General features: G+C 40.0%; 2 protein-coding genes across 5 annotated transcripts in view; one reads left to right on the top strand and one right to left on the bottom strand.

Annotated features, from left to right (window-relative positions):
* KANSL1L (KAT8 regulatory NSL complex subunit 1 like) overlaps positions 1–7,056 on the top strand; it is a 105,202-nt gene extending 98,146 nt beyond the window's left edge. The window contains exons 11-15 of the mRNA XM_040984618.1: positions 249–373; positions 2,063–2,114; positions 3,194–3,306; positions 4,981–5,149; positions 6,298–7,056. Of these exons, the coding sequence (XP_040840552.1) occupies positions 249–373; positions 2,063–2,114; positions 3,194–3,306; positions 4,981–5,149; positions 6,298–6,522 (684 nt within the window). The 3' untranslated portion in view covers positions 6,523–7,056. The remainder of the gene's footprint in view (positions 1–248; positions 374–2,062; positions 2,115–3,193; positions 3,307–4,980; positions 5,150–6,297) is intronic.
* Positions 6,509–23,859, bottom strand: RPE (ribulose-5-phosphate-3-epimerase). Of its 4 annotated transcripts, XM_040984619.1 has the most exons (7): positions 23,727–23,859; positions 23,164–23,198; positions 17,354–17,433; positions 12,827–12,966; positions 11,951–12,085; positions 11,404–11,490; positions 9,277–9,538 (listed from the first exon to the last, which is right to left on the bottom strand). In XM_040984619.1, the coding sequence occupies exons 1-7, from the start codon at positions 23,835–23,837 to the stop codon at positions 9,416–9,418; spliced, it is 711 nt and encodes a 236-aa protein (XP_040840553.1). In that variant the 5' UTR covers positions 23,838–23,859; the 3' UTR covers positions 9,277–9,415. The 4 variants fall into 4 exon arrangements, with proteins under 4 accessions (XP_040840555.1, XP_040840553.1, XP_040840554.1 ...); XM_040984621.1 differs by lacking the exons at positions 9,277–9,538; positions 23,164–23,198 and adding an exon at positions 6,509–6,676 and having other exon boundaries at positions 11,402–11,490; positions 23,716–23,859; XM_040984620.1 differs by lacking the exon at positions 23,164–23,198 and having other exon boundaries at positions 23,716–23,859.
* Between the last annotated feature and the right edge of the window lie 4,009 nt (positions 23,860–27,868).

Here is a 27,868-nt window from a genome sequence, read left to right as displayed (position 1 = left end):
GCTGAATTAGAAATCAGTGAGCTGGGACTTCAGCAGGCACTCTGACATACAAAGGGGGCACCCTTGGTGGCATCCTACTGTTGTGGCACCAAACGACTGCTCCCTCTAACCTTTTAGAGTCAGATTCTATAACAATGTATTTGCCAAAATTAGACAACCCATACACTGACATTATCTCCGATTCATAGAGTATCGGCGACAGGCAAACAGATGCTATTGTAAAGCAGCACTATAATCCTGTTTTGCAGAATGCTGCCAGAAGGAGACTAAGAAGTGAAAGCTCTTACGACATAGATAACATTGTGATTCCCATGTCATTAGTAGCCCCAGCCAAGTTAGAGAAACTCCAATACAAGGAAATACTTACTCCAAGGTACGTATATTTATATCTTCTTCCTTAATAAATTTAAAATTTCATAGTTTAAGTGAAGTTAGAACCTTCCTTAACGAAAGGATGCTCTCCTAGCCTACCTTCCCTATTTGTATAGTTGTGAGGGGAATATGATGAAAGCAACTTTTACAGAGAAAAAAAAAAGCGATGAGTATTACAATTTCTGAGTTTTTATTAATAATTGGGAATTTCAGGACTAATTAACTTTAGCATCTTTAGCCATTTTTGCATTGTTACATTTATATACCTGCATATATATACAGCACTTAAAATAACTGTGATTTAAAAATAGCAACAGTAATCTTTTTGTCCTTAAAAAGACAAAGGTGTGTGTGGGGGTGGGCATGCTGCATCTCACCTCAGAGAATCTAGCCTCTTGCTAATGCAGACGCAGCGAGGCAGCAGTGAGGAGCCTCACTGGGTTCTTGCCACACACAGGGGTAGATCTGGATCGAGCTTCCAGCTGCTGACTCAGGCTTAGCTGTTGCAGCTGGCACTTGAGAATGAACCAGCAGATGGCAGCTGTTTCTCAAATAAATGAAATTTAAATTTAAAAGATCAAATTAATGAATTACCTACGCACGGTGTATTCATACTATGAGACAGTAGCAACCGTGACAATAAAAATAAGATTTTGTTGTTTTGCAGTTAGCAGTGACATAAGATAGGAAAGTCTGGGAAGACATCTTGGAAGCCGCAGGGATTATTGCATAGGGATTTCTAAACATTTTGCACAGGCTGATGGAAGGAGTTAAGGCAAAGGTCCTTGAATGTCATACAGTCCTTGAAACTGACAGTGATGTAAGCCAAACTTTTCATCAGTTATGAAAGCAGTTTCTTAATGTCAATGTGGACATAGGAATTAGGAAAGCTGAGAAAGACATGAGGTACACGACAACTACAGTTAATTCCCACTCATCGGAAATTTAATTGTTTTTATATCAGATTGCTTTGAGGTATTAAGAGAACTCACAAACTCTAGAACAGGGCTGGGAAACTTTTTTTCTGATAAGAGCCATTTGGGTATTTGCCACATCATCTGCACCATACAAAATTATCTAAAAAAAATTAGCCCATCAAAGATAGCCTGAGTGCCACAGACACTCAATTCTCTTGGTAGAGCTAAACTAAATGATACCAGGGTTTTATCTGGACATTCCTCACTCACTTTAAACTCTTGAATACTTTATGTTAAGACTATCAACTGTGGTCCTAATATCCTGCACCAACAATGCTTTCAAGCTCAGTAGTGGGCTGCAGCCAGGGGCTGATGTGGTTGTTTTGGGAGTTCTGTGCACCTGCTGTTAAAGCTTTGGGAAACTCAAAAAGGGGCCATCACAGGCATTTTTACACCAAAGAAACTGGCAAAGTACAAATCCGTATTGGGCCCTCTTTATTCTTTTTTTTTCTGAATGTATAGCTCTGATTTAATTCTGGTCAGTATGTGATGACTATCTGTAAAATGAAGACATGCAGAAAAAGACTGTTTCCCATAATATATAATAAAGCCAAAATAATGACTCTTCTTGTCCTTTCCTTGTAATACAAATATTTGTTTTCTTCTTCAAAAGTATAACCATTAAAAATTCCTAAGAAAACAATGCACTTTGCTGTGTTTAGACAATAAAACTGTTATATTCATGCTTACAATTCATTTTTAACTCTTAACAGTTGGAGGATGGTTGCTCTTCCACCTTTGGATGAATGTAATTTAGGTGAAGAGGTAAGCTGCCTTTTACTTAAATGGGATAACTGTATTTATATATTATAAAGCTTGCTTACTCTGACATTCAAGAAACTAACTTCTACTGGCCTTTTTACTTATGTAAACATAGCTATCCCTTCAACAAAAGCACTAAATGAGCAGAAAAATGTTTCTGTCCAAATGCATAAATATGTACTTAAGAAAAAGGAAGTAAAATTAAAATGTACCATTTACATGAATTAACACAAAGGTTACTTGAATACCTACGCTCTTTTGTGGTAGTAATGATTTTTCGGTATTCAAGTTTACAAATTTTCCAAATATTAGGGTCAATTTTCTTTTGAACTTGAACAATTTTTAATATTAAAAAAGCAATATGGCACACATGTGACTTGATACCTGAAGTGAGCTGGTCATTTTGGTTACATTAAATCATATACTAATGTTTCTGTAATGAGCTTTCAGTTGATAGAAAAAACACAAAAAACAGCCTCACACCAGGCAGTATCACCAAATAAATTATGAAAAAACCTGCTTTGTTAAGGCTATTTTATAATTGCTGGTAACGAATTATAATGCGTAAAATTGCATAAGAGCAGTTTTAACAAAAATCTGGGATAACCAAGCTACTTCCAAAGTGGTGTCTTTAGCAGTACCATTTACCTTTTAAAGCATTGTCTCCACTAATGTGTTCTTCCATTCTGGATGATCTTAACCAGGAAGCCCACATTTTATAAGTAATACAACCAAACAATTATCTAGGTTAAAATTCCAGATAAGTCACTCATTAAATCAGTTTTACTTGTCTTTGAAATTAAGATGTTCCCACAACAATATGCACTTCACAATACACAATCAATTTTAAAAAAAAATATGGCAAAAGGAAATACCATGAACCCACTTATAATATCAAACATGAACTAACAAAGAAAAGTCAAAATGAAAGTTTGTGGTTCTCTTAGGAGAACTGATCAGCATCTAACCCCCTGACCTTCAAAGCTTACATTGTACAGTCATGAAGAGCTATTTCAATCCTGTCCTATATTTCATAATGTTTCTGACAAAAGCAAAAAAAAAAAAATTATTTCTAACTCCAGATAGAAGATCTTTCTGATGAAGTTTTCTCCCTGAGACACAAAAAATATGAAGAGAGAGAGCAAGCCAGGTGGTCACTCTGGGAACAAAGCAAGTGGCACAGAAGAAATAGCAGGCAAGTATTACTTACAAAATTAGAATCCTTAACCATGGAGTGTATGTGTAGTAAACAAATATTCTGCATGAATTTTGAGAGAGACCATTAAAAAGGAAAACAGAATTAACATAATCAGTTGCAGTCAGTTGTGTATTACTCTATGCAGTGCTTCACTGAACATGCAATTTTATTAAAAATGTATGTGGGCCAATAACATGATGATGAAATAAAGTTCCTGGATTTTACATCATTCCTTCAAATATTAATGCTCAACCTCAATAATAATATATTTAACTGGTATGTAATATGTAAATTCCCTCTATGAAGTGGTCATTTCAATCTAACAGTAGACATACACTTGAGATTGAAATGTAGGTAACCCAATTTTAACAAAAACACCTCAAAAATATGCTCTTGAACACCAATCTATAAAATACTTGACTAGTCTAAAATCTACTTCTAAAATATGAGGAATCTTCAAAAAGCCATTAAAAATGAATATTGTGATAAAGCTATCCTCCTGCCACTCACATGGGAAACCTGGATGGAATTCCAGGCTCTGGGCTTTGGCACGGCCCATCCCAGCTGCTGTGGCCATCTGGGGAGTGAACCAGCAGATGGAAGGTAGCTGTTACCCTCTCTCTGTAGCTGTCTTCCAAATAAATAAATCTTAAACAAAACTTATGCAAAGATTTCAAAAGCTCTGTACCAAATTAAGCATTCTTTTAAATTATCCGCCCTTTATTTGAGGGGACAGAGACATAGAGCTCCTCCTACAGGCTGGTTCACTCCCAAAGTGTCTGCATTGATTCCAACGGGGCTGGGCCAATCCTAGCTCTCCCATTTGGGTGTCAGGCACACAACTACTTGTGCCATCATCTATCTGTGCCTTCTCGGGTATGAAATAACAGGAGGAACCAGACACAAACCCAGGCACTGCAATGTGGAATATGAACATCCCAAGAGGTGTCTCAACTGCTACGCCAAACACTGGCCCTTAAATTCATCTTTTCATTCCATTTCCCACAAACTTTTGGAAGTATCCTCATACTTTTTACAACGCAGGTTTTTGAGGAAAGGGGGATAATCCATCAACACAATTAGTAATTGCATATATGACTGAACTGTGGGATTTTATACGTACATCTTACATAGCCAAGATTATGTGAAGTCTGACAGACACTTTAGTTAAGGGGCATTTCTCATTTAATTAGTATCACTAAAAGTCACAAGCCATTCAGATTCACTCTCTCTAAGAGTTCCCCCAGCTAAATGAGATCCTCAAATTCTTTTTTCCATATTCCACAGATAAAACTTTCCAGAAATAGAAGATGTGAATGGAGGCTTTCAAGGATGATAGTACAATAATTATAGAATCCCCTAGTAACTCAAAAGACTCTTAAGGGGTCAAACAATTCCCCTTTCTTATTTTCTGGAAAAAAAACAAACCAAGTCATAAGACAAAAAGTACTGCTATAACTTGGTAAATATTTCATAAACTACCACTTAAGCTTTTGAAATATGCAAATAATAGAGCCAAGATGTTCATCAGATGAATCTTTACAAAAATTTTTCTCTGAACTATTGAAAGAAAAGTCAGCAAATAACTTGAAATAGATCGATACTTTGCTTTAGAAAACGTTAAGAGCTAGTGAAAAAGTAATTGCATTGCTGCCTTGGTTTTCTTGCTAGAGCTTACAGTAAACACGCTGAAGGACAGGACTTGCTTTTGAAAGAGTACCCCGATGACCTCAGTGGGGGCCAACCGTGTGCTGCAGAAGGTGCTCCCGACTTTCCTGCAGAGAATCATGATCTATGTGCACACAGCTCACCTTCTTTCAAAGAGAGCCAAGAAATCAAGGTAAGTATAGTACACATGGTTGAATTTCCTTTTAATTTTTTTTCACTTATTTATAGAAATTGCTTACTGGAAATTATTCATCTCCATTATATAACAACTCCACTAACATAAGCAGTGGGCATTTAGTCTACTGGTTAAGATGCCTGTACCCGACACTGGAGAGCCTGGGTACAAGTGTGGGATCCGGTTCCTAATTCCAACTTCCTGCACACTGCAGGAGGCAGAAGTCAACAGTGGCAGTAATTGGGTTCCTGGCACACATGTGGGACAGCTGACTAAGTTTCTGGCTCCTGGCTCTGCCCAACCATTGCAGGTATACAGGAAGCAAACTGGCAGACGGGAGCTCCCGATTCCTCAAAAAAAATAAATAAATAAGATAAAAAACCTAAGACAATTCAGACTAGAATGCTGGGTAAGAATCAGAGTATCTGTATTCCAGCATTCTCAAGGTCCATCACTAACTACAGTCATTCACCTACTGGTATCACTGGTCAGTGCAAGCTTCTACCTACTCACTTACTAAGGACCAGAATGCTCTCGCAGTTTCAGCACCAAACAAATCCAATTAACAGAGAAAAGCACACAGTATACAGTAAATGTTAACAACTATTTCTCTCCCTCTTGTTATAGAAGATTTTCACTTGTCTCTATATAGCTGGTGAGTTCCTACCTCAAGAGCAGCATTTTCTTACATTGCATCCACGAAGTTCATGCACCTTTCTTCATAAATGAACGTTGACAAAGAACAGATCTAAAATACAGAGTAGACTGCAGAAATTAGTAGACAAGGGACAGGAAACTCAGGGAAGCAAAAGTCAGTAACAGAATAAAAATGAAAACCTAAATTAGATCATATTTAACAGTTACTTTTAAAGAGGGTTTCTCAAAGTGCTCTTACACTGCAAACACCAGTGCTCCGTGGCAGCACTCCTCTTCCTGGTCAAGGGAAAACCTTCAGCCCCAAGTCAGTAAAGTCTCAGGACGTTCCACTTTGACTTGACATTAGCTCCAAATGACAGTTTGTACATTTATGTGCTAAAAGAATAGAACAGTAGTTACTACAAAATCAAATTTTACAGCATACTTGATACATGAATTTGAACAAAACAAATTAGTTGAAACTTAACTGAGACTGTTTCCCGTTTCAGTCTCTGTGGTGGGACCGACGGGCTTTTCCACTGAAAGATGAAGACACAGCAGCCTTATTTTGCCAACACGAAAAAAAGGATCAAACTGAACACTCAAGCGCAATTTTGCACGGTGAAATCTTCTATGCCACTGCAGCAGAGAATGGCCACCATGCAAAAAGGCAGTCAGTTGGAATGGAAGAGTACAAAACCTTTTGTCTAGGAATCACTAATGTTAATAGGTGACACCGAACAGGTTAAGAAAACTATGTGACTAAAAGGAAGACGGACAAAAACAAGGGCTTGTTCTACGACCCTTACCCACTCTGGTCACACACTGCATATATTACTCTTATGCTATTTATGAAACAGGCAAGATAAGTCTCTCCATCTTACACCACAGGGGTAACTACCTTCTCTTCTACAGACAAATGCTAGTCATTTGTGTTTGTCATGCAAATTATAAGTATCAGGATATTAACTGTTGCAATTTGATGTCAAATAAAAATTGAGTAGTTTTTAAGACTGTACACCCACATACACATGCACGCACATACATATCCATGTATCAGATGACTGCCTTTTTTTATACACATGGTAGTAATTAAAACTGCCTTAGAAATATATGTTTGATACATACACATACATACACACATGCACTACACATGTAATTTTAAAAAACCTACTCTATTTTCAAATGTATTAACTACCCTTATAAAATATAAGCTGTAACATACTCACAAATATAGTTTTCCACTGATAAAAGACATCTAAACACCTTTATCATGGAGAGGGAGTTGCTTTAAAAACTAACCATAGCATCTTATTTATGGAAATCCTTATACCAGATAACATAATACTGATTTATTCAGAAATCAATGACTAACTAAACATGGGCTTCTTTGTTTACAATTAATAAAGAAAAGAAAACTAGAGTTTAATATCGGTGTATTTTAAAACACTTTTTGAAAGCTCAGCTTGAGTTTTACTGTGTTCTCATGAAGATACCAATTTAAAATAGCAACAGGACAACCTTAATATGTTTTTAAATGATTGTATTTCTAATTAGTTGGAATTACTGGTTTCTACCTAATCTGGAAATATCCAGCTAATTTGCTAATTGGAACATTCATTGCCATAGTTTATTCAAATAAACATCTATTCTTACTTTCCTCCTAGATTGAGAAGTAAAATTTTTCAAAGGACTTCCCTTCAATATTGGACACTGAAGAGTGTACATTAAAGAAAATGCCTTTTGAAGCTATTATACCTCTTTTGTTTTCTATGTGAAAGTTGACAATTTATATGAATTATTTTTTGTCATGTAACAAGGTTATTCAGCGTAGTGCCCGTGTAACTGAACACTGTGCCCATGGGTCCCAGTCTGTTGGATCTGACACTCAGCTATTATTAGGGATTGGAAATGACACTGTTCCCTTCAAAGGGTAAAAATATTCAAATTAAACACTGACAAACTTTTGCTTGTAGTTTTACTATGCATTTATTTTTAAAGGAAAAGAAAACAAAAGCCAGACAAACACAAGTTGTCAAGGCAAATAAACTCAAATCTTTGTCACATCTCATATATTATAAGCTTTATTGTAAGTTTTTTAATTAAAGTTCTTTCTATATGCCTGTGTTGTTTGATTCATGTATTCATGGTATAAACCCTTTATAAGCCAAAATGAAAAGTATTAAGAAGCAATTAACTTTAAATGTAGATTCAAAACCCAAGCAACTGCCGTTCCATGCATGTTAATATTTTTCAAACCATATTTCTCAAAATTCACTGGCTTTAAGAAGGATGATGCTGACACTGTTAGTTCTTGCTCTGTTACTACACACTAAGAGGATCTGCCAGAATGAAGCAGCTGAAACAGACTTGTAGTGTCTGTGAAACACAATTATATTTAGCTTATGGATTAATTCTATACCAAGTTACCTCTTTGCCTACCTTGTCTTTCTTGTAATAAAATATATATATCCTTAGGGGTAAAGATCCATAGCTCCAAAATATTCTCAGTCATCTGATTCTGTTACACAATACAAGGTAAGTAATAAAACAATGTTACGTGAAACAGAAGAATGACTCTAAAGACAAAATACCAGAAATCCTATGTCTGTGTAGATCCTTTTCACATTATCAGCCCACTGCTAAACTTTAGCTTCTGTATTTAAAACAGAGACAAAAATACATGAGCTGCCTCATGTAGGTGTAATTTATATATATTAAGTGGGATTACTTTGAAAGTTTTTCATACTCATGAAACATATGCATGTTACTTGTTTGAATGGTCAGCGCAACTCTGCACTGTTGTTACAACTATACACGGCACAAAAATGAGAAGGGCAAAATGGGTGGATGATTTGTCCAGGACAAACAGCCAGGAAGGGGCAGAAGCAGGATTCAACCAATACTACTTCAAATAGAAATTTTACCTTTCCTTTCTACTCAGAGCTAGCACAAGAGCATTACTTGATGTCCTTAAGAATACTGAGTGAATTACAGAGACCTGGGGGTGGGAAAACTGGATTAAGTGCTCTGGCAAAGAATTAAGAGCTTCATAAAAATCTATACTTACATTTTAAAACTCTTAGGATTCACATACAATTTTCAATCAAGTATAAGGTGAAAAGAAAAAATGTTTCAGATGCAAGAATATGGTATGCCATCCTACCCAAGCTTGTATTTAAGGTTCCATTTTACTGATACCGTCAAGCAGAGAAACAAGTCAGAAATGACATGGAATTAGAAGGACATAAAGACTTCCTTTGCTTTTGGAAAGTAGCTGAGAAAAAGCAGAAAATTATTATTAGAAATAAAAATATCTTTTTTCCCTCCCTAGGCATAAAGACACATTTCTGTTTGTTACCTTAATACAATCATACATTTACTTTATAAAAATCAAGTATCCCAGTAAAAACAGGGTATTTCACCACAATTTTTAAATTGCATTTACAAAGCTGTAGTAATACACACCAATTTCTAACCTTTCAGGATACGCACAGTAGGTTTTAATCAAGGAAATGAACAGCTCAGTAAAGCAGCACTGCCAATTGTGATATGATTTGGAAGTCAATATTCCTGTTTCCCAAGTAGAAAGGTTCCATGAGCAGAAACTTTGGGATCCTTGTGGGTTCATCGATCAAGAGAGCGTTTCTGAGCAGCTTCTGAACAAACATTCCTTAAGAGGTTGATCACAGATCTGGGGTCTTCACTCCTCATAATGGCACTGCCAGATACAATCATGTTAGCTCCCGCCTGGAAGAAGCAAACACCGAGGTTATGCCTGAAAGACGGTCTAAAACAATGTCAGGACTAGAGTTTATGGCCTTGCCTCTGCCCACACTGTGTAAAAGCCACTTTGATATTCAACATTTGATTCAATTAGGTAAAGTGAAAAATGTTTACAAATTATATGAAATTAATTTTAGATATACCCTCAGAGATCACGGAGCTTTGTGATAATCCAACTTTAAACACACAGTATCACTGCTCATCATTAGATAACTATACACCTTTAATGCTCAAATACAGTAAGTTTTTTCTAAAATATGAGAAACTTTAAAATATTTAAAAAGTGGTGCTAATGATTCAAATTTAATGACAGGCTTATTTTCGTTCAAAAAATTTTGAGATTCATGCACACGAGGAATCTTCAAAACAATGATGGAGAATGCATATTATGAAAACAATACACAGGAAATCCAATATTTTAATCAATAAATATATTTTAATACCATTTTCTCATAGGCTTTGTGAAATATTCTTATACAGTAATGTTTACATAGATACTAAAACACTTTCGGTCTTTTATTCATATAAATTTTTAGATGATATGAAACAATAATTATAGTTAATACGAAATTACTCGGGTCCGGCTCAATGGCGCAGTAGTTAAGGTCCTTGCCTTGCACACCCGGGATCCCATATGGGCACCGGTTCTAATCCCGGCAGCCCCGCTTCCCATCCAGCTCCCTGCCTGTGGCCCGAGAAAGCAGTCTAGGACAGCCCAAAGCTTTGGGACCCTGGAACAGGCTCCTGGCTTCAGATTGGCATAGCATCGGCAGTTGCGCTCACTTGGGGAGTGAATCATCGGACGGAAGATCTTCCTCTCTGTCTCTCCTCTCTGTATATCTGCCTTTCCAATAAAAATAAAATAAATCTTAAAAAGAATATCTTTGAGGTCATCTAAAGGGGTCTAAATTTAGCTGAGCTTCCTAAGATTTCAACTTTAGAAATGAAACCCAATCTCTGATGGGACTGACGGGCGAAAGAAAGGAGCAGAAGCAGGAGAGGGGTGGCAGTGAGCAAAAGCTGAGGAAAGTCTCCAGTGAAACCCCATTACTCATCTAACTTCAGCAACATTCATTATAAAAAATAACTTCTGAATTTTTTCATAGACCATAATAGCAAAGCACAGTTAATAAAAAGTAATCCCACGAGAACTGAAGAAAACATGTTCATCAATCACGTGACCCACTGCTTTTCCAGAAGTATCTGGGAAAGTTCTTACTACGTATGCACCAAGCAGAAGAGTGGTGACATTTACAGAGGAACTGGAAGTGCAGGTAGACCACACTGTGGACTAAGAGCAGGCTAGGTAAGTTTCAGCTACCTGTGGCACTACAGGAAAGGCTAGCACCTGTTCTAGAGTTAACAAACACAATGGAAGTGCATCCCACCTCTATGCAGAGGATCAACGGGAAACTCACAAGGGACCATGTCTGATATCTGGCCTCAACTTCCACCAAAAATGCTTCCAGTCTGTTTTTAAGAGGCAGGATAGATAACTAACACACTTTCTATTTTCTCAAAGGCCCTAGAACTTAAAGATCCATCAAAAGACTGCCATCCAGCATATTCGGTTTTTTTAAAACAAGAATTTTTCTTTTAGCCTTGCTTAGACAACCAGGATTTAGTCTTTAAACAATTTATATGATCTAGAATACTCACTTATTGCAATTTATCTAAGCGCTTAGACATTTAAGCAAAAGTATTTCTGAATAAAAGAAAAAAAGTCAGTTTAGAAAATGTTAGCAAAATCTCTTTGACCTACAAGAAAATGTCTCAGAAATTATATTAGACAGGAAAATGCTCTCATCACAGGAGAGGAGCCTTCTCACCTCTGCACACTTATGAATGGTGTCAGGACCTACTCCACCATCGACCTCTATATCCAAAGAGGGGAACTGCGTCCTCAACCAGTGAACCTAGATACACACGAGTAAATAAGTGACTCCTAAAGCGGGTATGTGGAGGGAAAAAAACAACCAAGTAAACAAAGTCAAATAGCCAAATCTTTCACAGTGGTAACTGTACTATTATAAAACAGTATTGGAGAGCACTTGCTTTTTAATGAAATCAAACTTTATAAAGGCACACCTTCTTTTTCTGTTTGGCAAATAACATTGAATTTATCATAGTTTCACAAACTATATTCCATGAAAACAACATAAATATTCCACATTCAAGGAAAACTCCCAAGAAACCTCAAAATTACAGAGTTTTGCCTCATTTTTTGGAGTGTATTATGTCAAAATATAAATACCTTTTAATTTATGAAACTGAATACAATACACAATACGATATTTATGCTTAAACATTCGAGTCTATGATACTTCCTGAATGAACACACTATAAAAGCCTCACCCCAAAATCCATTTTTTTTACCTTTGGCATCATATCTTCCATGAACTTCTGTCCTCCAAACCCAGGTTCTACAGTCATAACCAAGGCCATATCTATCTGATTAGCCCACGGTGCCAAATACTCAACTGTAGTTCCAGGTTTGATGGCAAGGCCAACCTACAACAGAAACAAATTTACATCATATTAGCAGTTACTTCTGTATTAATTATTGTGGCATTTCAGTAGTACCCAGAGAAATAACTGATATTTATAAATAAATGTAATACAAGAATTGCTGATACCATTATATTAATTTTAAAAATATACTTGGGCCTGGCACGGTAGCCTAGTAGCTAACGTCCTCGTCTTGCACACACCGGGATCCTATACAGGTTCTGGTTCTAATCCCAGTGGCCTCGCTTCCCATCCAGCTCCCTGCTTGTGGCCTGGGAGAGCAACCGAGGACGACCCAAAGCCTTGGGACCCTGCACCCACATGGGAGACCTGGAAGAGGCGCCGAGCTCCTGGCTTCAGATCAGCTCAGCTCCAGCCGTTGTAGATACTTGGGGAGTGAATCATCAGACAAGATCTTCCTCTCTGTCTCTCTTCCTCTCTGTATATCTGACTTTCCAATAAAAATAAATCTTTAAATAAATAAATAAACTTGGTTGAGAACATGGCTATCACATTTAAGACTCAAATGTAATCACTTTCAGAGGACAATGGGTTACTCACATCGTATCTGACAAATATGTCAGACTTAGAAAATCTGGTTTCAGAGGCTGAAGAACAACACCTACTGAAGTCTTTTCTCACTGATTCGCTTCCTGTTTTCCACCAAATCTGAGACAGTATGAATATACGAACAGTGACATCACAATTGAGTAATGTGGTATCATGTCATCACTGATGGCTTACCTTCATCCCATTCTCCCGAATGTCCTTGATCAGAGCCCCTGGGTTCTCAGTGGCCTCCAGATGGAACGTGTATTGATTGGCTCCTGCTACAGCCATTGGTTTTACCCATTGTTCTGGCCTGGAGACCATCATGTGCATGTCTACAAAGACAAGACACGTCTACTTACCAGAAGGAAATGCCAAGTTCATATCATCTCAGCAGACTGAAGTTCCTGCCATGTTTGGATATAAATTCCCCTAGCAGGACAAAATCTAATCTGTCTTTCTCTTGGCAGATTTCAGATAAATCATCTATCAACAAACAATTTTTTTCCTACAAAATGCACAGTTTGCCATCAATGAAAGTAAAGAATCATGAAACTAGATCAGGTTCAGAAAGGTAAATGGTATTATCTATGTAACCTTATTTTCTCTAAGTTAAACTAGGTGATTCTACTTATATTTCAACATCTATTGCCATGATTAACCCTTGTAGTCTCTGAGGGTAAATAAAAAGCAATGCTGACAATCTACACTGTCACAGAGAGTATATTCTAAGTTGGATAAACAAAGAGCAGTTTGTAAGGCCAGTGTGGCTGGGCCTGGGGACACCCGGGATAGGGAGATGAGATTACAGAGCAAAGCACAGAGCTCTGCAGGTGAGCATTTTCACTTTTTCTTTTTAAATTAATACATCTGAAAGGTAGAATTACACAGACAGATGATCTCCTATCATCTGGCTCACTCCTCAAACAAATGCAATAGTCATGGCTGGGCCCAGCAAAAACCAGGAGCAGGGAGCTTGTCCTGGGTCTCCCACAAAGGTGCAGGGGCCCAAGCACTTCAGCCATCCTCTGCTACTTTTCCAGATGCAGGGAGATGGATGGGAAGTGGCTCAGCCAGAATGTTGAACCTGTGCCCATGCAGGATGCCAGCACCAGCACAGGCCCCATGGGGTTTTATCCGTGATCAGAACTGAGCAGACAAGTGCCAGTGTCTAACGAGGTTACTTAGCGATAACTTAGGTGAGCTGATGGCAGCAATCAAGGATTTTAAATACAAGGGCAGAACCAACAGAAGTTGCCGACTGATTAGATGTGAAGAGGCAGAGGAAAAGCAGGATGATGGCTAAGAATTCGGACCAGAGTTACTACAGAATCCAGCCATTAACGCAGAGGCAGATTACAGAGATGGCAGATTTAGGGAGAATACATTGACTACTAGCCCAACATCGTAATTTGAAAGCTTTTAGGGAAATCTTTTAGGGAAACTGGGGATGGCTTTCTTAAAGATCTTGACTTAAAACATAACAGTGACTCATAAGGAGGGGCAGCTTAAATGCACACAAGCCAAGAAACAGTCCTCTGAAGAACCCAGACAGTGCTGAAGTTGTCTGTTTTGTTGCAGAACACATGCTTCTGTCACAGAAAAACTACGTTTAACAAAAATAATTCTAAATACCAGTATTCAACTAAGACCATTCAAAAGAAACAAATATGGGGTTTAACCAATAAAGAAAACTGTTAAAGTTTGTATTGTTGAGGTAACCCTATATAACATTACTAGAAGAAGCATTCAGTGAAGTATTTGTTTCTTGTATTATAAATGACACAAATGCAATGGCTTAAAATATCCAGTTCACTTATTAAGTTACTAGACTGCTAAGTCACTCTTAGTCTAATTTCTAGTATGAACCATTAGAGACGTTCATAACAGAAATGTTCTCAATTTCAAAGAGTTAATAGTTTGATAAATATGCCAACAGCAAACTTAGATCACCAGTTCTTGAGCATTCTGATATTAGGTACCATTTCCACTCTTTAAATCACTCCCTAGTTTTTTGTTCACATCGGCCTCAGTACCCTGAAACACTTCATCCATCTCCTACTCAGTAGCCATTTGGTTATCCAATGGACTGTTGAGGTTTCACAGGGCCAGTGTTCAATATTTTACTTAATAATGGCCCTAAAGTGCATGAATGACCAACAGTGACGGCAATTCAGATATGCCAAACAGAAAGAACGAAGGGCCTCAAGCCTCATCGCACCTCATCACAATGGTGAGCAGAATATAATATGCTACTTTGAAAGAACACAGTCCCATAATTTGATAATAGTAGGTTGTAATTACCTTATTTTACCATCAGCTAGCAATACTGTGTCTAATTTATAAACCAGACTTAGAGCTTTGTATAAGGAAGAAATAGAGATGATCCTGAGTTACAATGGTTCAAGCTACAATTTTTCAACCACATTGTACGACAACGAGCATCATCAGTATGAGGAAGCGGCCAGCCTCACAGTGGTTAAGACACAAGCTTTCCAAAATTATAATTTTCCCTTGGGAGGTCTAACTATCTACATGGCAATAAGCAGTGACAAAGTGGTGCAGCCATTGTGGAGCAAAGGAAGAAGCTGCTGACTGGGATGCCTGTGAAGCTGGCCAGACTGTATCCCAGCTTCTGGCTGATCTGCCCAGGAGGGCAGCGTTGATGGCCCATGTGCTTGGGTCCCTGCCGCTCACTAGCAATAACTAAATGGATTCCTTGGCTCCTGGTGCTGGCTTGGCCTAGCCCTGACTGCTGCAGTCATTTCAGAGCTGACGAAAGAGCTCTTTCTTTCCGTTTTTTACTGGTCTTCAAATAAAATAAACCAATGTAAAGGCAACTGACATACTTGGTTATTAAAATAATTTGGGTTGAGGCATCAGCAAATGACCTCACTGCTGCTTTTATACCTTAAACACACACACACACACACACACACACACACACACACACACACACACAACCCAGTATCTCAGTATTATAAAATCGTTTGGATCTGATAGATCATCTGTTTCTCAAGGATTTCCATGGATGCTTACACCACACTTGAGGCCATTGATTTAAATAAAACTTCTCCTGTGAATTTTTCTTATATGGTTATTTCTACTCCATACTAAAACTTAGCTGTTAAGAACTTTAGAAGTTATTTACACAACCTGTCACCTAACTCCCAAAGTACATTCATTTATCATTTAATCCAACAATGAAGATCCAAGAATTAACACAAAATTATAACTATTAAAAAGTCCTAATAGACAAATATTAAGGCACACAAAGCTCATTTATCTTTATCTTAGACTCTAGAAACACTGAGAGGTTTAACAGCACAGATGCGTGACATGACAGAAGGACTGGTAACAGAAAATCCACTAGGGAGAAAAGTAATACTAAGAGATGGAATCAAAGGAAAAAAAAAGCATGAAAACAAAATCTAGACACAAAAGTGACAGCAGAGGACTTCATGGCCAGAAGCCACATGACGGTATTTATTTAAACTACCTCTCACAGTCACTAGAACAGCTTAATCCACAGAAAAGTCTGGGGGGTAAGCTGATTAAAGGATTAAGACTTACTTTTGAAAACTGGCTCTGAAATGGAGCTTTTAAAAACCAGTTTACGTAATCAGAGACTAGTACTCCATTATTGGAGATTTCAACACGGCACATGTTAGCAGTAGTTTCCCTATATCACATCACTGAGGTGACAGCAGCCATTTACTCTGGTGCAAAGTGAACGAATCCTCTAGACATTCTACCCAGCAGAACCTTCTGCAATGAAGGAAATGTTCATAACTGGGCTGTGTAGGAGCCACCAGCCACAAATGGCTACTGAGAACTTGCAAGGTGGCTAATGTGAATGAAAACACAATTTATAATTTTAGTAACTACAAATGGTTCAAGTCTACTATACTGAATAGTACAAAGAGTTCCATTTTAAATTGGTCCTGACAATGCTAAGTTCTACTAAACCCTAAAAATGGTGTTATTATGCTACTTATCAAAATTTGCCAAGTTTCTTTTATACAAGAGATCTGGCAAGTGAGCCATTACAAATCTGTATAAAACATTGTTTTCAAAAATGCAGATTCAATCTGTTTCACTTGAATTAACTTGCAAGTCACTTCGTGACCTTAAAACTATTAATTTACATTCTCCTAAGACACTGAGTAGAACCTAAGTCACACCCCCCCATAGGCTCCACATTGCTAGAAACAAATGGCTTCTACACAATAAACCTATCAACTCATTCTTACATTTAATGAACAACTACTCTGAGACCCAATCATGTGCCTTTGTTTGTTTTTTTAGAAAACAACAGTAGGACATTCAATCTCTGCCTTCGTGGAGTTTATAGTCTGATAAATCTAACTTCAAATTGAGGAAGTTCTATCAAGAAAATCAATCAAGTGACAACGACATTTGAATAAACACTCATTTAGGACAGAACACTTAGAAAGCATTCTCCAGGGGAAATGACAAATGACCAAGGCCCAAACTTGAGGCAGCCAGCCAAGAGAAGAGTTTTCAGGCAGAGATCTACAATGTCGAGGTTATGACACAGAACAAGCTGGGCTTGCTACTACAACTCGGCCAGTCAAGCCTCTGGACAAGCAGGTGAAGTCGGGATACAGGATTCGATGAACTCACAAGAACTCAGCCATCATCCACCTCTCCTTCACCTGAGCACCGCATCAAGCCTCAGAAGGCATCACACCCACTCACCAAAGAAAGGGTCCTGGCCGAGCTGCTTTCGGAGGCTTTCCACCACAGGGTGGCCAAAGGTGATGTTGGGAACAAAATGCCTGCAAGACAAACAAGATCTTACTCTGAACACGTTTCCACTTCAGTGTCTGTATTTGTCTTGACAAGGGCAGTATGGGGAACTATCTAGGATTGCAATATTTTTCAATTTAATAATCAACATCATCAACATTAATACTAAAAATATCTGAAAAAATGGTTGGTTTTACAAAACAGTATCTCCTTGATATTTCAAGAAACCGTTATTTCAAATCCGTATTTATAATGATTGCTGTGTAATTTCTAACCCATGACTGGCAGAAATGGGAAGATGACAAAAATCAAAAATCTCAAAGCTTTATGATTTGTCCAAGGCACACAATAACAGTCTTCGATCCTGGTACCCGTTTCAAGAACTGTTATTGTCACAGGAACCCTGTGGCTACTTTTAATCTATTTTAATATGAAAATGAATACAAATGACAGTTTAATTATATTTAAACTTTATTAAAGACCAACAGTAAAGAACATTTACATCGTCTAATAATTACCTTTTATCGAAGGTTTACTACATGCTGGCCTTACAGCTCACTTCATTTCCTCTATAAAACATTATTATGCAATGGATACTACTACTAATTCCATTTAAAGAGCAAAGCAATAAATAAAATCCACACATCATTTGGTTAATGTGTGGAGGTAGGATTATAATTAAACCTGCCTGATAGCAGAGTCAAAGTACATAACCTTTAACCCACCCTGAATCCCTGGGTTGTACCACTAGCTCACTAAAACCACCCCCAATACACTAGCACCTTGCTGAGTATGTCGAACTTCCCTGTCGTATAAAGAAAACTGTCGGAGTTCTTATTTACCAGGGAAAGTATTCACAATCTCACTGACAGGACATGGCAGGGACAACATGGCACCAGCACACCCCTGCTACAGTACAGTTAACACTGGAAAGCCAATTCAACGCTCTCACACCCAGGCAGCCCCATATGATGCATTATCAACAATGTATCCTGAGTTGAAGTGAGACGCATGCCATCATGCCATGGTGGAATCATCAGGTAGTACAGGTTGAACATCCCTATGTCTGGACATCCAAAACTCAAAAAACAACGCAAAACCTGAAACTTCTGACGATATTGCCAAGTAGAAACTTCCACGATCAACCTCATATGACAGTTTAGTCAAAACGTAGACAAAGCAAAATATTTCTGTATCTAGATTTGGTTTCTCACCACCAAAATATCTCATTTTACACAGAAATGCATAAATCAAGAAATTTAAAAATTCTGAAACACTTATGGCCTAAAGTTTTTTACATCAGAGGTATTCAAAAGCCAATCTTTTCTAGACTCACTTTATTTCTTGGCCAATAAAATTGCCAGAGGAAATGACAAAGCCACAGGGTGGGGCAAGACTGTGCCCCTGCAGTGCTGCATGTTAGGACATTCACACTGAACTGCTCCATGCAGGCCAAGCAAACTTCGTTAAGCCACTGAAATCTGCGTTTAGAAACAACAGCAAGCAAGCAATCTAGGACTACAGACAAAACAGCAAGTATTACAAAACATGAAAACAAGAACACTACAAAACAATATGATCTCTGGGCCCTACACAATAGCCTAGGGGCTAAATCCTCGCCTTGCATCTGCCAGGATCCCATATGGGCGCCAGCTCATGTCCCAGCTGCCCCACATCCCATCCAGCTCCTGTTTTGTAGCCTGGGAAAACAGTAGAAAACAGCCCACGTCCTTGGGACCCTGCACCTGCGTGGGAGACCCCCAGGGGGCTCCTGGCTTTGGACAGGTTTAGTTCTGACTGTGGAATCCAATTGAGAGTGAACCAATCGATGGAGGGGCTTTCTCCCTGTATCTCCTCCTCTATATATAACTGTTTGTCCAATAACAAAACATAAAATCTTAAAAAAAAGAAAAAAGAATTTTTTTAAGGTGGGGAAAAAGTGACTCAAAGGCTGGGAACAATATATGTTTAAATAAAGAGGCAAAGCTGCTGACCAGCTCAGTGTGCAAAGGGCAGGAGATACCCTGTGTCACTTTTGAGGTGTCCACTGTGTCACACTGAGGTGTCCACTACCAGGCTCAGCCGCTTGCACTTCACCATACTGAACGTACGAAAGCTTTAAAGCAAACAATAAGATAAAAATATGCACAAAGATGGATGCGCAATAAATTGCAAGAAGTGAAAAAAAATGTTGATCATTTGGCAAGGAATAACTCAAATGACAAAGACAAGCAAAACTTAAAGAATTTGTTTACTGATTAGATTGGGGTGTGGCTAAACAAGGGTTAAAGTCTTGGGTTTAGCTGATGGGCAGAAATCAGCATTAGTACACACCACACCCACACCCACAAGGCAGAGTTCTTAATAATTCCCACATATTACCGCCTAGGCAGGTGGTAAGCTCGGGTAATGTGGCAGCACAGACCAGGCTCTAAACTACCACAGCCCTGTGCCAACCAGGACACCTAGGAAGAGTCGGGCTCCACAGAGAACACACACGGCTTCCCAATACTTGCCTAGAAGGATCATTGTTAAGATTATGGATTGAAGAAACCTCTGAGTACTTAAAACTTCAGATTAAGAAGCAGATAAGCGGTGTGACCTAGCTGTTAAAGTCCTCGCCCCCTTATGGACGCTGGTTCTAATCCCAGCAGCTCCACCTCCCATCCAACTCCTTGCTTGTGGCCTGGGAAAGCAGTCGAGGATGACCCAAAGCTTTGGGACCCTGCACCTGTGTGAAAGACCTGGAAGAGGCTGCTGGTTCCCGGCTTTGGATCGGTACAGCACCAGCCGTTGTGGTCACTTGGGTGTGAATCATTGGACAGAAGATCTTCCTCTCTGTCTCTCCTCTCTGTGCATCTGACTTTGTAACAAAAATAAATAAATCTCTAAAAAAAATAAGTTAACAAGAAGCAGATAAGCACAGAACATAATGCTTACACAGGCCCGACACCTGCGTATGTCCTGACTGCGCCACATGCAATACAGCTCCCGGCTAGTGGCCCGAGAAGAGTAGTCAAAGATGGCTCAAGTGTTGGGTCCCTGCCAGCCACGTGGGCAACCAGAAACTCCCAGCTGGAAGATCTTGCCCTCTCTCTATAACTCTTTCAAAAAAAAAAAAAAAAAACCAACAACAACAACAAAAAAACCCTTAAAAAAAGGAGGGGGAGCTTCTGAGTATCATACAGATCAAAAATAGAAAACACACACTTTTACTTTATTCGGGAATATAAACATAATGTATAAAGCTTTTGAGTTTCAAATTACGTGTCTATTTGTTCTACTGAAGATAAAACTGATGCCACTAACTACACTGGAAGAACAAAAGGCCAATATTCTCAGAAGAAAATAAAGACTTATGGATAAGCTCCAACAGAACTGCTCACCAAAACAGGATGTTAGGGTATTCCAAATTGGCCTGACAACAGTAACCATGGGAACACATGCTACAGGTGAACTTAGCAATTCTACCTAGAGTTTACTGACTCCAGAAAACACAACAATCTCAATTTTCAGCAAATGCTTCTAAGAGTTATCAGACCACAGCTTGGAAAACACTAAATTGTAAGAAATTCCATCAAAATGTCTACTTCATCATTACCCTTGGTTTGATTTTTCCTTGAAAGTACTTTAAGGAAAATCTTAGAAGAAATAAAATGCAATAAAAAACACATTTCACTTTACTAGCATAAGTTCTTGCAAAACAGGAATTATTTTATCTTATCATGTTCTACCACTAACCCCCTAAGCTTTATCTATAACTATAATGCAATCTATTTTATGATTTCAGACAAAGAAAGATGGGTAAAAGGATTCAGGCGCTATAAAACATAGCAGCACTATTACCAGAAAACAATCTTCCAGTGAATCAAGAATCCTAAGCTCACAAGCTCCTGGCGCTTGGCATGTAACCCAGGGAGCAAAACAGAGAAGATGGGGCACAAACCCTGGACCGGCCAGACGCAGCTGCCTGATTCTTCCCCAGTCTGTCTGTGGTTCTACGAAACCCTCGGCCAGGCCAGCAGATCTCTTAATTTTAGTATTAATGTAAAATTTCCCCAGTTTAAATCAAGGAGATTAGTTTAGATGTCAGTATTGCTAACCCAGGTTTAGAAGCCACACATTGCAGGTACTGTCTTGCCATTATGTGCTCTTCCAGAAATGAGTTTCTGCTATTTAAAGGAAGGCAATTCCATTCTAATGAGGAGAAAAATTGGGGTCAGGGCAGGGAGAGAAACTAGAAAACAGTAAGCATGCTTAAAAATGGACTGTAGGGTAGAATTTATTAAAAAGCCCAGGGAAAGGAAACACACACAGAGGCTATGGCTGGCCACCTCCCCCTGGCCGGGGACAGCCTCAGCACCACAGCCCCCAGACTCGGCCTCCTCTGGAGGAAGAGCACAGCAGAGTTTCACTGCCCTACACCGGTTTCCTCATTTGCAAAAAGAGGAATAGAAGCAGGTCTCACCACACAATAATTGTGGAGACTTCAAAATTGTACCCCTGATTTACTTTTTTTTCTGGACCATATTGTTTCCTGGGAAAGGAAGAGGACTGAGTAAAAAAAATATGTTTCTCTTACTAAGGTCAGTGTGTGCCTTGGCGCAGGTGGGGATACAAGTGATTGTCAGAGACCCCCACCCACTATCCACACAGCCATTCAGGTAGCCACGCTTATCACGGGCCACACCCGCACAGAACACCCAGGTAAGCAAAAGGCAGAACCTGCTTTCAGAAAGCTGTCTGTGTAGCAGGAGTGACAGCAAATAAATAAGAAAAAGCAGGTATCATTCTGCTTTCCACCCGGGCCCCCCACTTCTTAACCAGAAGACTCAACCTCTCTGTGCCCAATGCCTCACCAGCACATGCGGTGCTAATCACAGCATCTACCTGGAAAGACTGTGCAGGTTAACCCAGGAAGGAGCACTCAGACACAGGCAAGTGTGCGCCAACACAGCTGCCAGGGTTAGGGTGAGTATTCCAGACTGGTGCATTGAGACAATGATTCCCATCATCTATTCATACTTGACTTTCGTAAAGTCCGACTGCTGCGTGTATGGAGGGGACTCCCATACAACCAGTAATCAGTTCTATCCCCTAATGACGGGAGACTGTCTCAGGCACAAAAAATGTAGTCCCCTGTGCCTGAGCCACCCACCCCATTCGGCATCCTTTGTGACAGTTTAGGAATTTTAAGCAGAAGCATGCGAACTAAAATCGAGAGGGTTAATACTGACTAACCTTGTTGCACATTTAGCCTCTTAGTTTTAAGGAGTGCATGGTTATAGAGCTGTCTCCAACAGCTGAACAGATTGCTAAGGCGACTGAGTAGAACGCAAAGGAGAAACAACATATTAAACCACACAAAACAAAGGAAATCGGCACTCTACAGATTAGAGTGACACTAAGAAGTCGGTTGTCTTTTACAAATAACACCCATTTGCATAGCAGAATGAGGGAGGAAAAAGAACATGGTTTTCCCTAGTAGAAACACAAGGATTAATCTGTATCTCAACGCAAGGGAACGGCTTTTGTAATTTCACAGCCAGTTAACAATGGCACTTAGAGAAGCCAAGTAACAATGGCACTTAGAGAACTACTTGGCGCATCCAGAGCTGGTCTGTCACAGTCCTGCCTAACGGGGGTGGGGAGGGGATTGTTCTCTCTAGGTTTGTTTCCTCACTTTACAACCCACTCAAGCAGCCAAAACCTGATTCCAGAAACTATTACGTGCTATAACTACAGTGCTTAAAAATTACTTACAAAAAACTGACCTCCCTGAAGAGCAGGGTGCCTGAAGAGAAATAGACAGCAAAATCAGAATTTTAGTTAATAATAAAGCAACTAACAATTACAAAGCATGTATTACATGCCAGGCACGGTAAGCCTGGGCTCACTCATTTCATCTCCAACGATGCCAAAGTGGGAGGAGGTTCAGTGACTCAACACCATTTGTCAGTTTTGTCAGTTTCCAAAACTGAAGCTCAACGCGGTCAAGCGGCACGTCCGAGGCAATCCAGCAAGTGGCAGAACGCGGCAAGTCTCCCGGCAGGTGCAACAAACCTCGGGGCCGTTCCCCGAGAGGGCCGCCTCAGCCAGCGCCCCGCAGGCACAACCCGCAGCTCACGGCAAGTCATGCCTGCCTCGGTTTCTCTAACTGGTCGCTCCCGAGACCCAAGTGCTGGAGGACCACGCGTTGGTCGTGGGGGGAGAGGGGGCCAGGAGGTCCCTGCTCGGGACCGCGTTCCGAGCCAGGCGCTCCGGGCTCCAGGGACGCCGTGCATCCCGCCCCCCGCGCCCCGCGGAGTTACCCGTCCATTACATCCAGGTGCAGGTAGTCGGCCCCCGAGTCTAACATCCGTAGGCACTCGGCCCCCAAGTTGGCCAGATCGCTGTTGAGGATGGACGGACCAATCTTGCAGCCCGACGCCATGGTGCAAGTTACCCCCCACGAGTCGCCCGGCAGGACCACGGCGTCGTTCCGATTGGCCGACGGTTTCAGTCCCGCCCCTTCGGCCCGGAAGTCTTCCGGACTCGCCCGGAAACTGAGGCCCAGCCCGGAAGCAGTGCCGCTTTCGCCTGGAGGGAGGAGCCGCGAGGCTGCCAGCCTGGGGGCGGGGCTTTTCGGCCTGGGGGCGGGGCATGGCCGAGGGCACGCCTTCCTTCCTCTGACCTGCACCTTTGGTTCCAGCCCTAAACCTGAACAGCACAGAGGGCTCTTTTCTCCTTACTTTCCCGGACAGTCACCTCACTTTTTGTTCCGCGTTGTTTCTGGGATTCCTTCCTGTCTTCTCCAACGACAACAATGCTCTTTTCTCTCCAGGGAAGTCCCTTCTCCCAGCCTCGGTTTCCTCATCTCTAAAGACAGTGCCCAGCGTTTAGGATTGTTGTGAGGCCTGAATGAGCACGACCAGGTAATTCCCCCAGCAGTAGAGCCGGTGCTAGGGAGAAAATGGGCGCGACTACTTTATCGCTCTCCTTTTCTGCTCCTGCCTTTTGTGCCTCTTCTTGTTTGTTTGAAACAATGATAGAAGGGGAGACATCCATCTGGTGTCTCCTCAGGGTACTCCTCTGGGTAATGGCCCAAAGTTTGGCACCTGCTGGGGATCCTCCATCTGCTGGTTCACTGTGGGATTGGGCCAGGAACTCCATCCCGGAAGTCCACGTGGCTTGTAGGGATGCAAGCACTTGGACCGGCACCTGCTGCTTGCAGGGATACAACAGCAGGGAGCTGTATCCAAATGGTGTAATGGGAACTAGAACCACTCCTGTACTCTGGGGTGCGGGCATCCCAGGCAGGCTGAACCCATCGAGCTACAACGCCTGCCCTTTGCCAGACTTCTGGGTTGCTTTTCTGTCTTAGCCGTGTTCACTAGCAACGCAGGAATGAGTAAGAGCCTAAGACCACTGGGTCAGGAAGAGATGGATTTAAGCAGAGCCATCCTGTGGGTGATGACCAGGCCCCTGCCCTTCTGCCTAGAGGGCGTGGCTTAAACCTAACCCTCCCCTTGGCCTGAGGCACAGCCTTCAAGCCTACGCATGGATTGTGAGTTTCCACAGGGCTACAAGGTCAAGGGGAGTATACCTGCACTTGACCTCTGACATGACCAGCAGATCTAGGGAGATAGACATGTCATACAGCCATTACAGCATCTTTGGTGGCTGTGGGGTCTGCAGGAAGGCTCCCTCCTGCCCTTCCTTTTATCCTTGAAAACCTGTAACCTGTGCGTAATAAAGTGGACATTCCTCATCAGCTTGTCTCCCACGGCCTCGGTGACCTTGGGGACTGCTGGCAGGCCCAAATCCCGAGACCATCGTAATGGGGTAAGGACAGGACACTTTGTATTCCATATAAAAGAATTGGTGGACCCATTTATTTCTGGTCACATCCAAAAGACAATCAGGTCTTCCAACCATTCCACTGAGAAATCTGCTAGTCATTCTAATAATTCATAATCTAGGAGGAAGAGGTCAAATTGGGATAGCTGTCTCCCATTAAACCCATTCTGCTTTATGTTTAAACATAGGGGTGGAAATCATGAGTCAAATGGAGTTGGGGGAGGGGAAGAGTTGGGAACTGAAGGACTCTAGTTGGATGGTGACCACAGGCCAAACTGCTGGTTGAGAGAGGGACAAGACAATAATAAAGACATACCCCAAGGATCCAAGTTGAGTATCTTTGTGAATCAGATAACCTGTTCCCTACTTGGATAAAGGAAACTCAGTCCTCATAAGTGTCTTTAGACATTTTATTATATGTGCATTTTTCAAACACAGAAATCTTAACATCTTTCATAAATATCTTTCATAAACATTTCAGAATGTATTCCTATGCATTTTTGCATGCTCTTTGGTCATTCATATTCAAAACAGACTTCATAGTCATTTGAGGGAAGTTGGCTGTGTAGTCAATTTTTGTTTGTAACCTATAAAATGGCTAATATAGGATTTTCATCCCATGGTCACAGTGACTATTAAAAAATGTTACAGAGGTACACTCATCTGCAAATCAAAATGATCTTAAAATGATGTAAATGTATCTTTTCCAAACACTTTCTGCCTTCTACTTGTTTTTGTTCTCCTGAGTGTCGGAACAAAGTTTCTACAATGCTGCCAGTGAGACCCACTGTAGGAAGTGAGTGAGTGGGGCTTCTTCTCACTGCCAAGAAAGGCCATGGAGTTGGAAGCGTGAGGTCAGGGCAGCATATCCTGGAGGCTGTGCTCGCTAGAAAGTATCCGGTAAAACTTGAAGAAAAAATATTTAATTCATTTTTTGGAATGATCATTCTACTTCTGTAGGATCCTTTCTTCTCCGGGGATCCCTATACGCACCCTGTTTGCATTTCAGATACTTTCACAGTTGGTCAGTGGAGTGACTAAGGGACAGATCCGAAAGAGAGGAGTAGCCATCCCGTCTACGTTACTCCTGGAGGATGGAGACAGCAAATCGGCAGCTCCCAAACTCTCCAACAGGCCCGAATCAGACTACCGATACTGCAGTATTTCTCCTAGTACTACCACGCCCAATTATGCTTCTTGACCTAGTACTTCTTAGTGCCTATCCCAATGCACTCAATGACTTCCTTTACTTTGTAAAAATAAAAAATTTAACTCATGTAATAGAATTATTGAAAGCAGCAAATACTAGGAAAAAAAGTAAAATGTATAGTATAAAAAATGCTGTTTCCAGGATTTGAACTTGTTTCATTGAATCTGAATAGGAAAAATAGGCGCCCACTATCAAGGTTGATACTTTTTTTGTCTTTAAAAGAGAACTGAAAACGCCAATTTCAGAAGAAGCAACCTGCTATTGATTCCATTTTGTTTAAGTTATGGGAATTGGGTGCCTGCTTTATTTTTTCCTCTGAGTAAGGTAAATATTACAAATCGCAGCTTAAGAAATGATCTCTTATTACGAATACTGTGGTTATCAAGGTAATATTTAAATTTTAGTGATGTAATCAATATTTTGAACATTATAAAAAATTTTCAATTTTCTTGAATTTTTTCTAGTCTTCCCCAACTGTGGTGGTTGTTTTTTTTTTAAAACTAGTTATTCTGCCAAATTCCAAATAATAGTATTCCTGAGAATACATCTTACAACAGTCTAATGCACATACATATAGATACTTTAGCCATGACACAAAAACATTCAGCACATTACATTCAACACATTAAGGGCACCTCATAAGGAACAGATGCACACATCTGCAAATCCCAGTAGTCCCATATGAAAACATTCCCAATTCTGTAAGGCCCAGTTTTCCAGAGTGGAGGATTTTAAAAATTTTTCTCAAAAGACAGCATTAGCTTCTTTTAAAAGTTTCAAACAGACTCCCATTCACTAGAGTGAAGAAGTCAGATGGAAAGGCAGCCCAGCACAAGCCTACAGAAAGCAGCCCAGCGTTGTTTGTAAATAGATCTATATCTATCTGTATGTATATATAGGTATATATAAAGATATTTGGGATTCTTCTTGAACATGGAACAGTCTTCTCTGACCCCTCACTTGTTAAATATCTGATACAGCTGTACACAGAGAATCTGAATCAAAGAACTGGAACAAAGCACACACAGACTGAGCAACACTCAGACGTTTGTAATGACCAAACGTAAGGCCTCTAACACGAATTGAGCAGCATGATTTGTAACAGGCAAAGTGTATCAGTTTAGAATCATTAAACCACTTACATACATATTTCTGCACTTGGATATTAACTTAGTATTAAGTATAAATGATGAAAACTATTATAAAACAGAAATCTTTAGTTTTGTTCTTTTTTCTTTAATTCATGAATGTCTTTTATTCTGTTAGTAAATGGGAACATAACCCCAAGTTATTTGTGAAATCATAAATTGTGATATGAACAGTTCCTATGTTTTAATTCCTATAAGCAAATGTAACAGAAAAATAATATTTATGATTAGGGTGGGTTATTATGTTTCTCTTTTATATACATGAAC

This window comes from Ochotona curzoniae, unplaced genomic scaffold (assembly GCF_017591425.1).
Source record: "Ochotona curzoniae isolate NIBS_2020 unplaced genomic scaffold, NIBS_Ocur_1.0 contig_4148, whole genome shotgun sequence".
NCBI lineage: Eukaryota > Metazoa > Chordata > Mammalia > Lagomorpha > Ochotonidae > Ochotona > Ochotona curzoniae.
This window is presented reverse-complemented; position numbering and strand designations above follow the sequence as displayed.

What these genes read in the sequence shown, in the direction of transcription:
- RPE (XM_040984619.1), bottom strand. Translation starts at nt 23,837, where the DNA reads ATGGCGTCGGGCTGCAAGATTGGTCCGTCCATCCTCAACAGCGATCTG. An exon ending in CGGCCAGGACCCTTTCTTTG is followed by an intron (nt 12,967 to 17,353) that starts GTGAGTGGGTGT and finishes TTGTCTTTGTAG; the next exon opens with ACATGCACATGATGGTCTCC. An exon ending in CCATTCATAAGTGTGCAGAG is followed by an intron (nt 9,539 to 11,403) that starts GTGAGAAGGCTC and finishes TGCTTCTTCCAG; the next exon opens with GCGGGAGCTAACATGATTGT.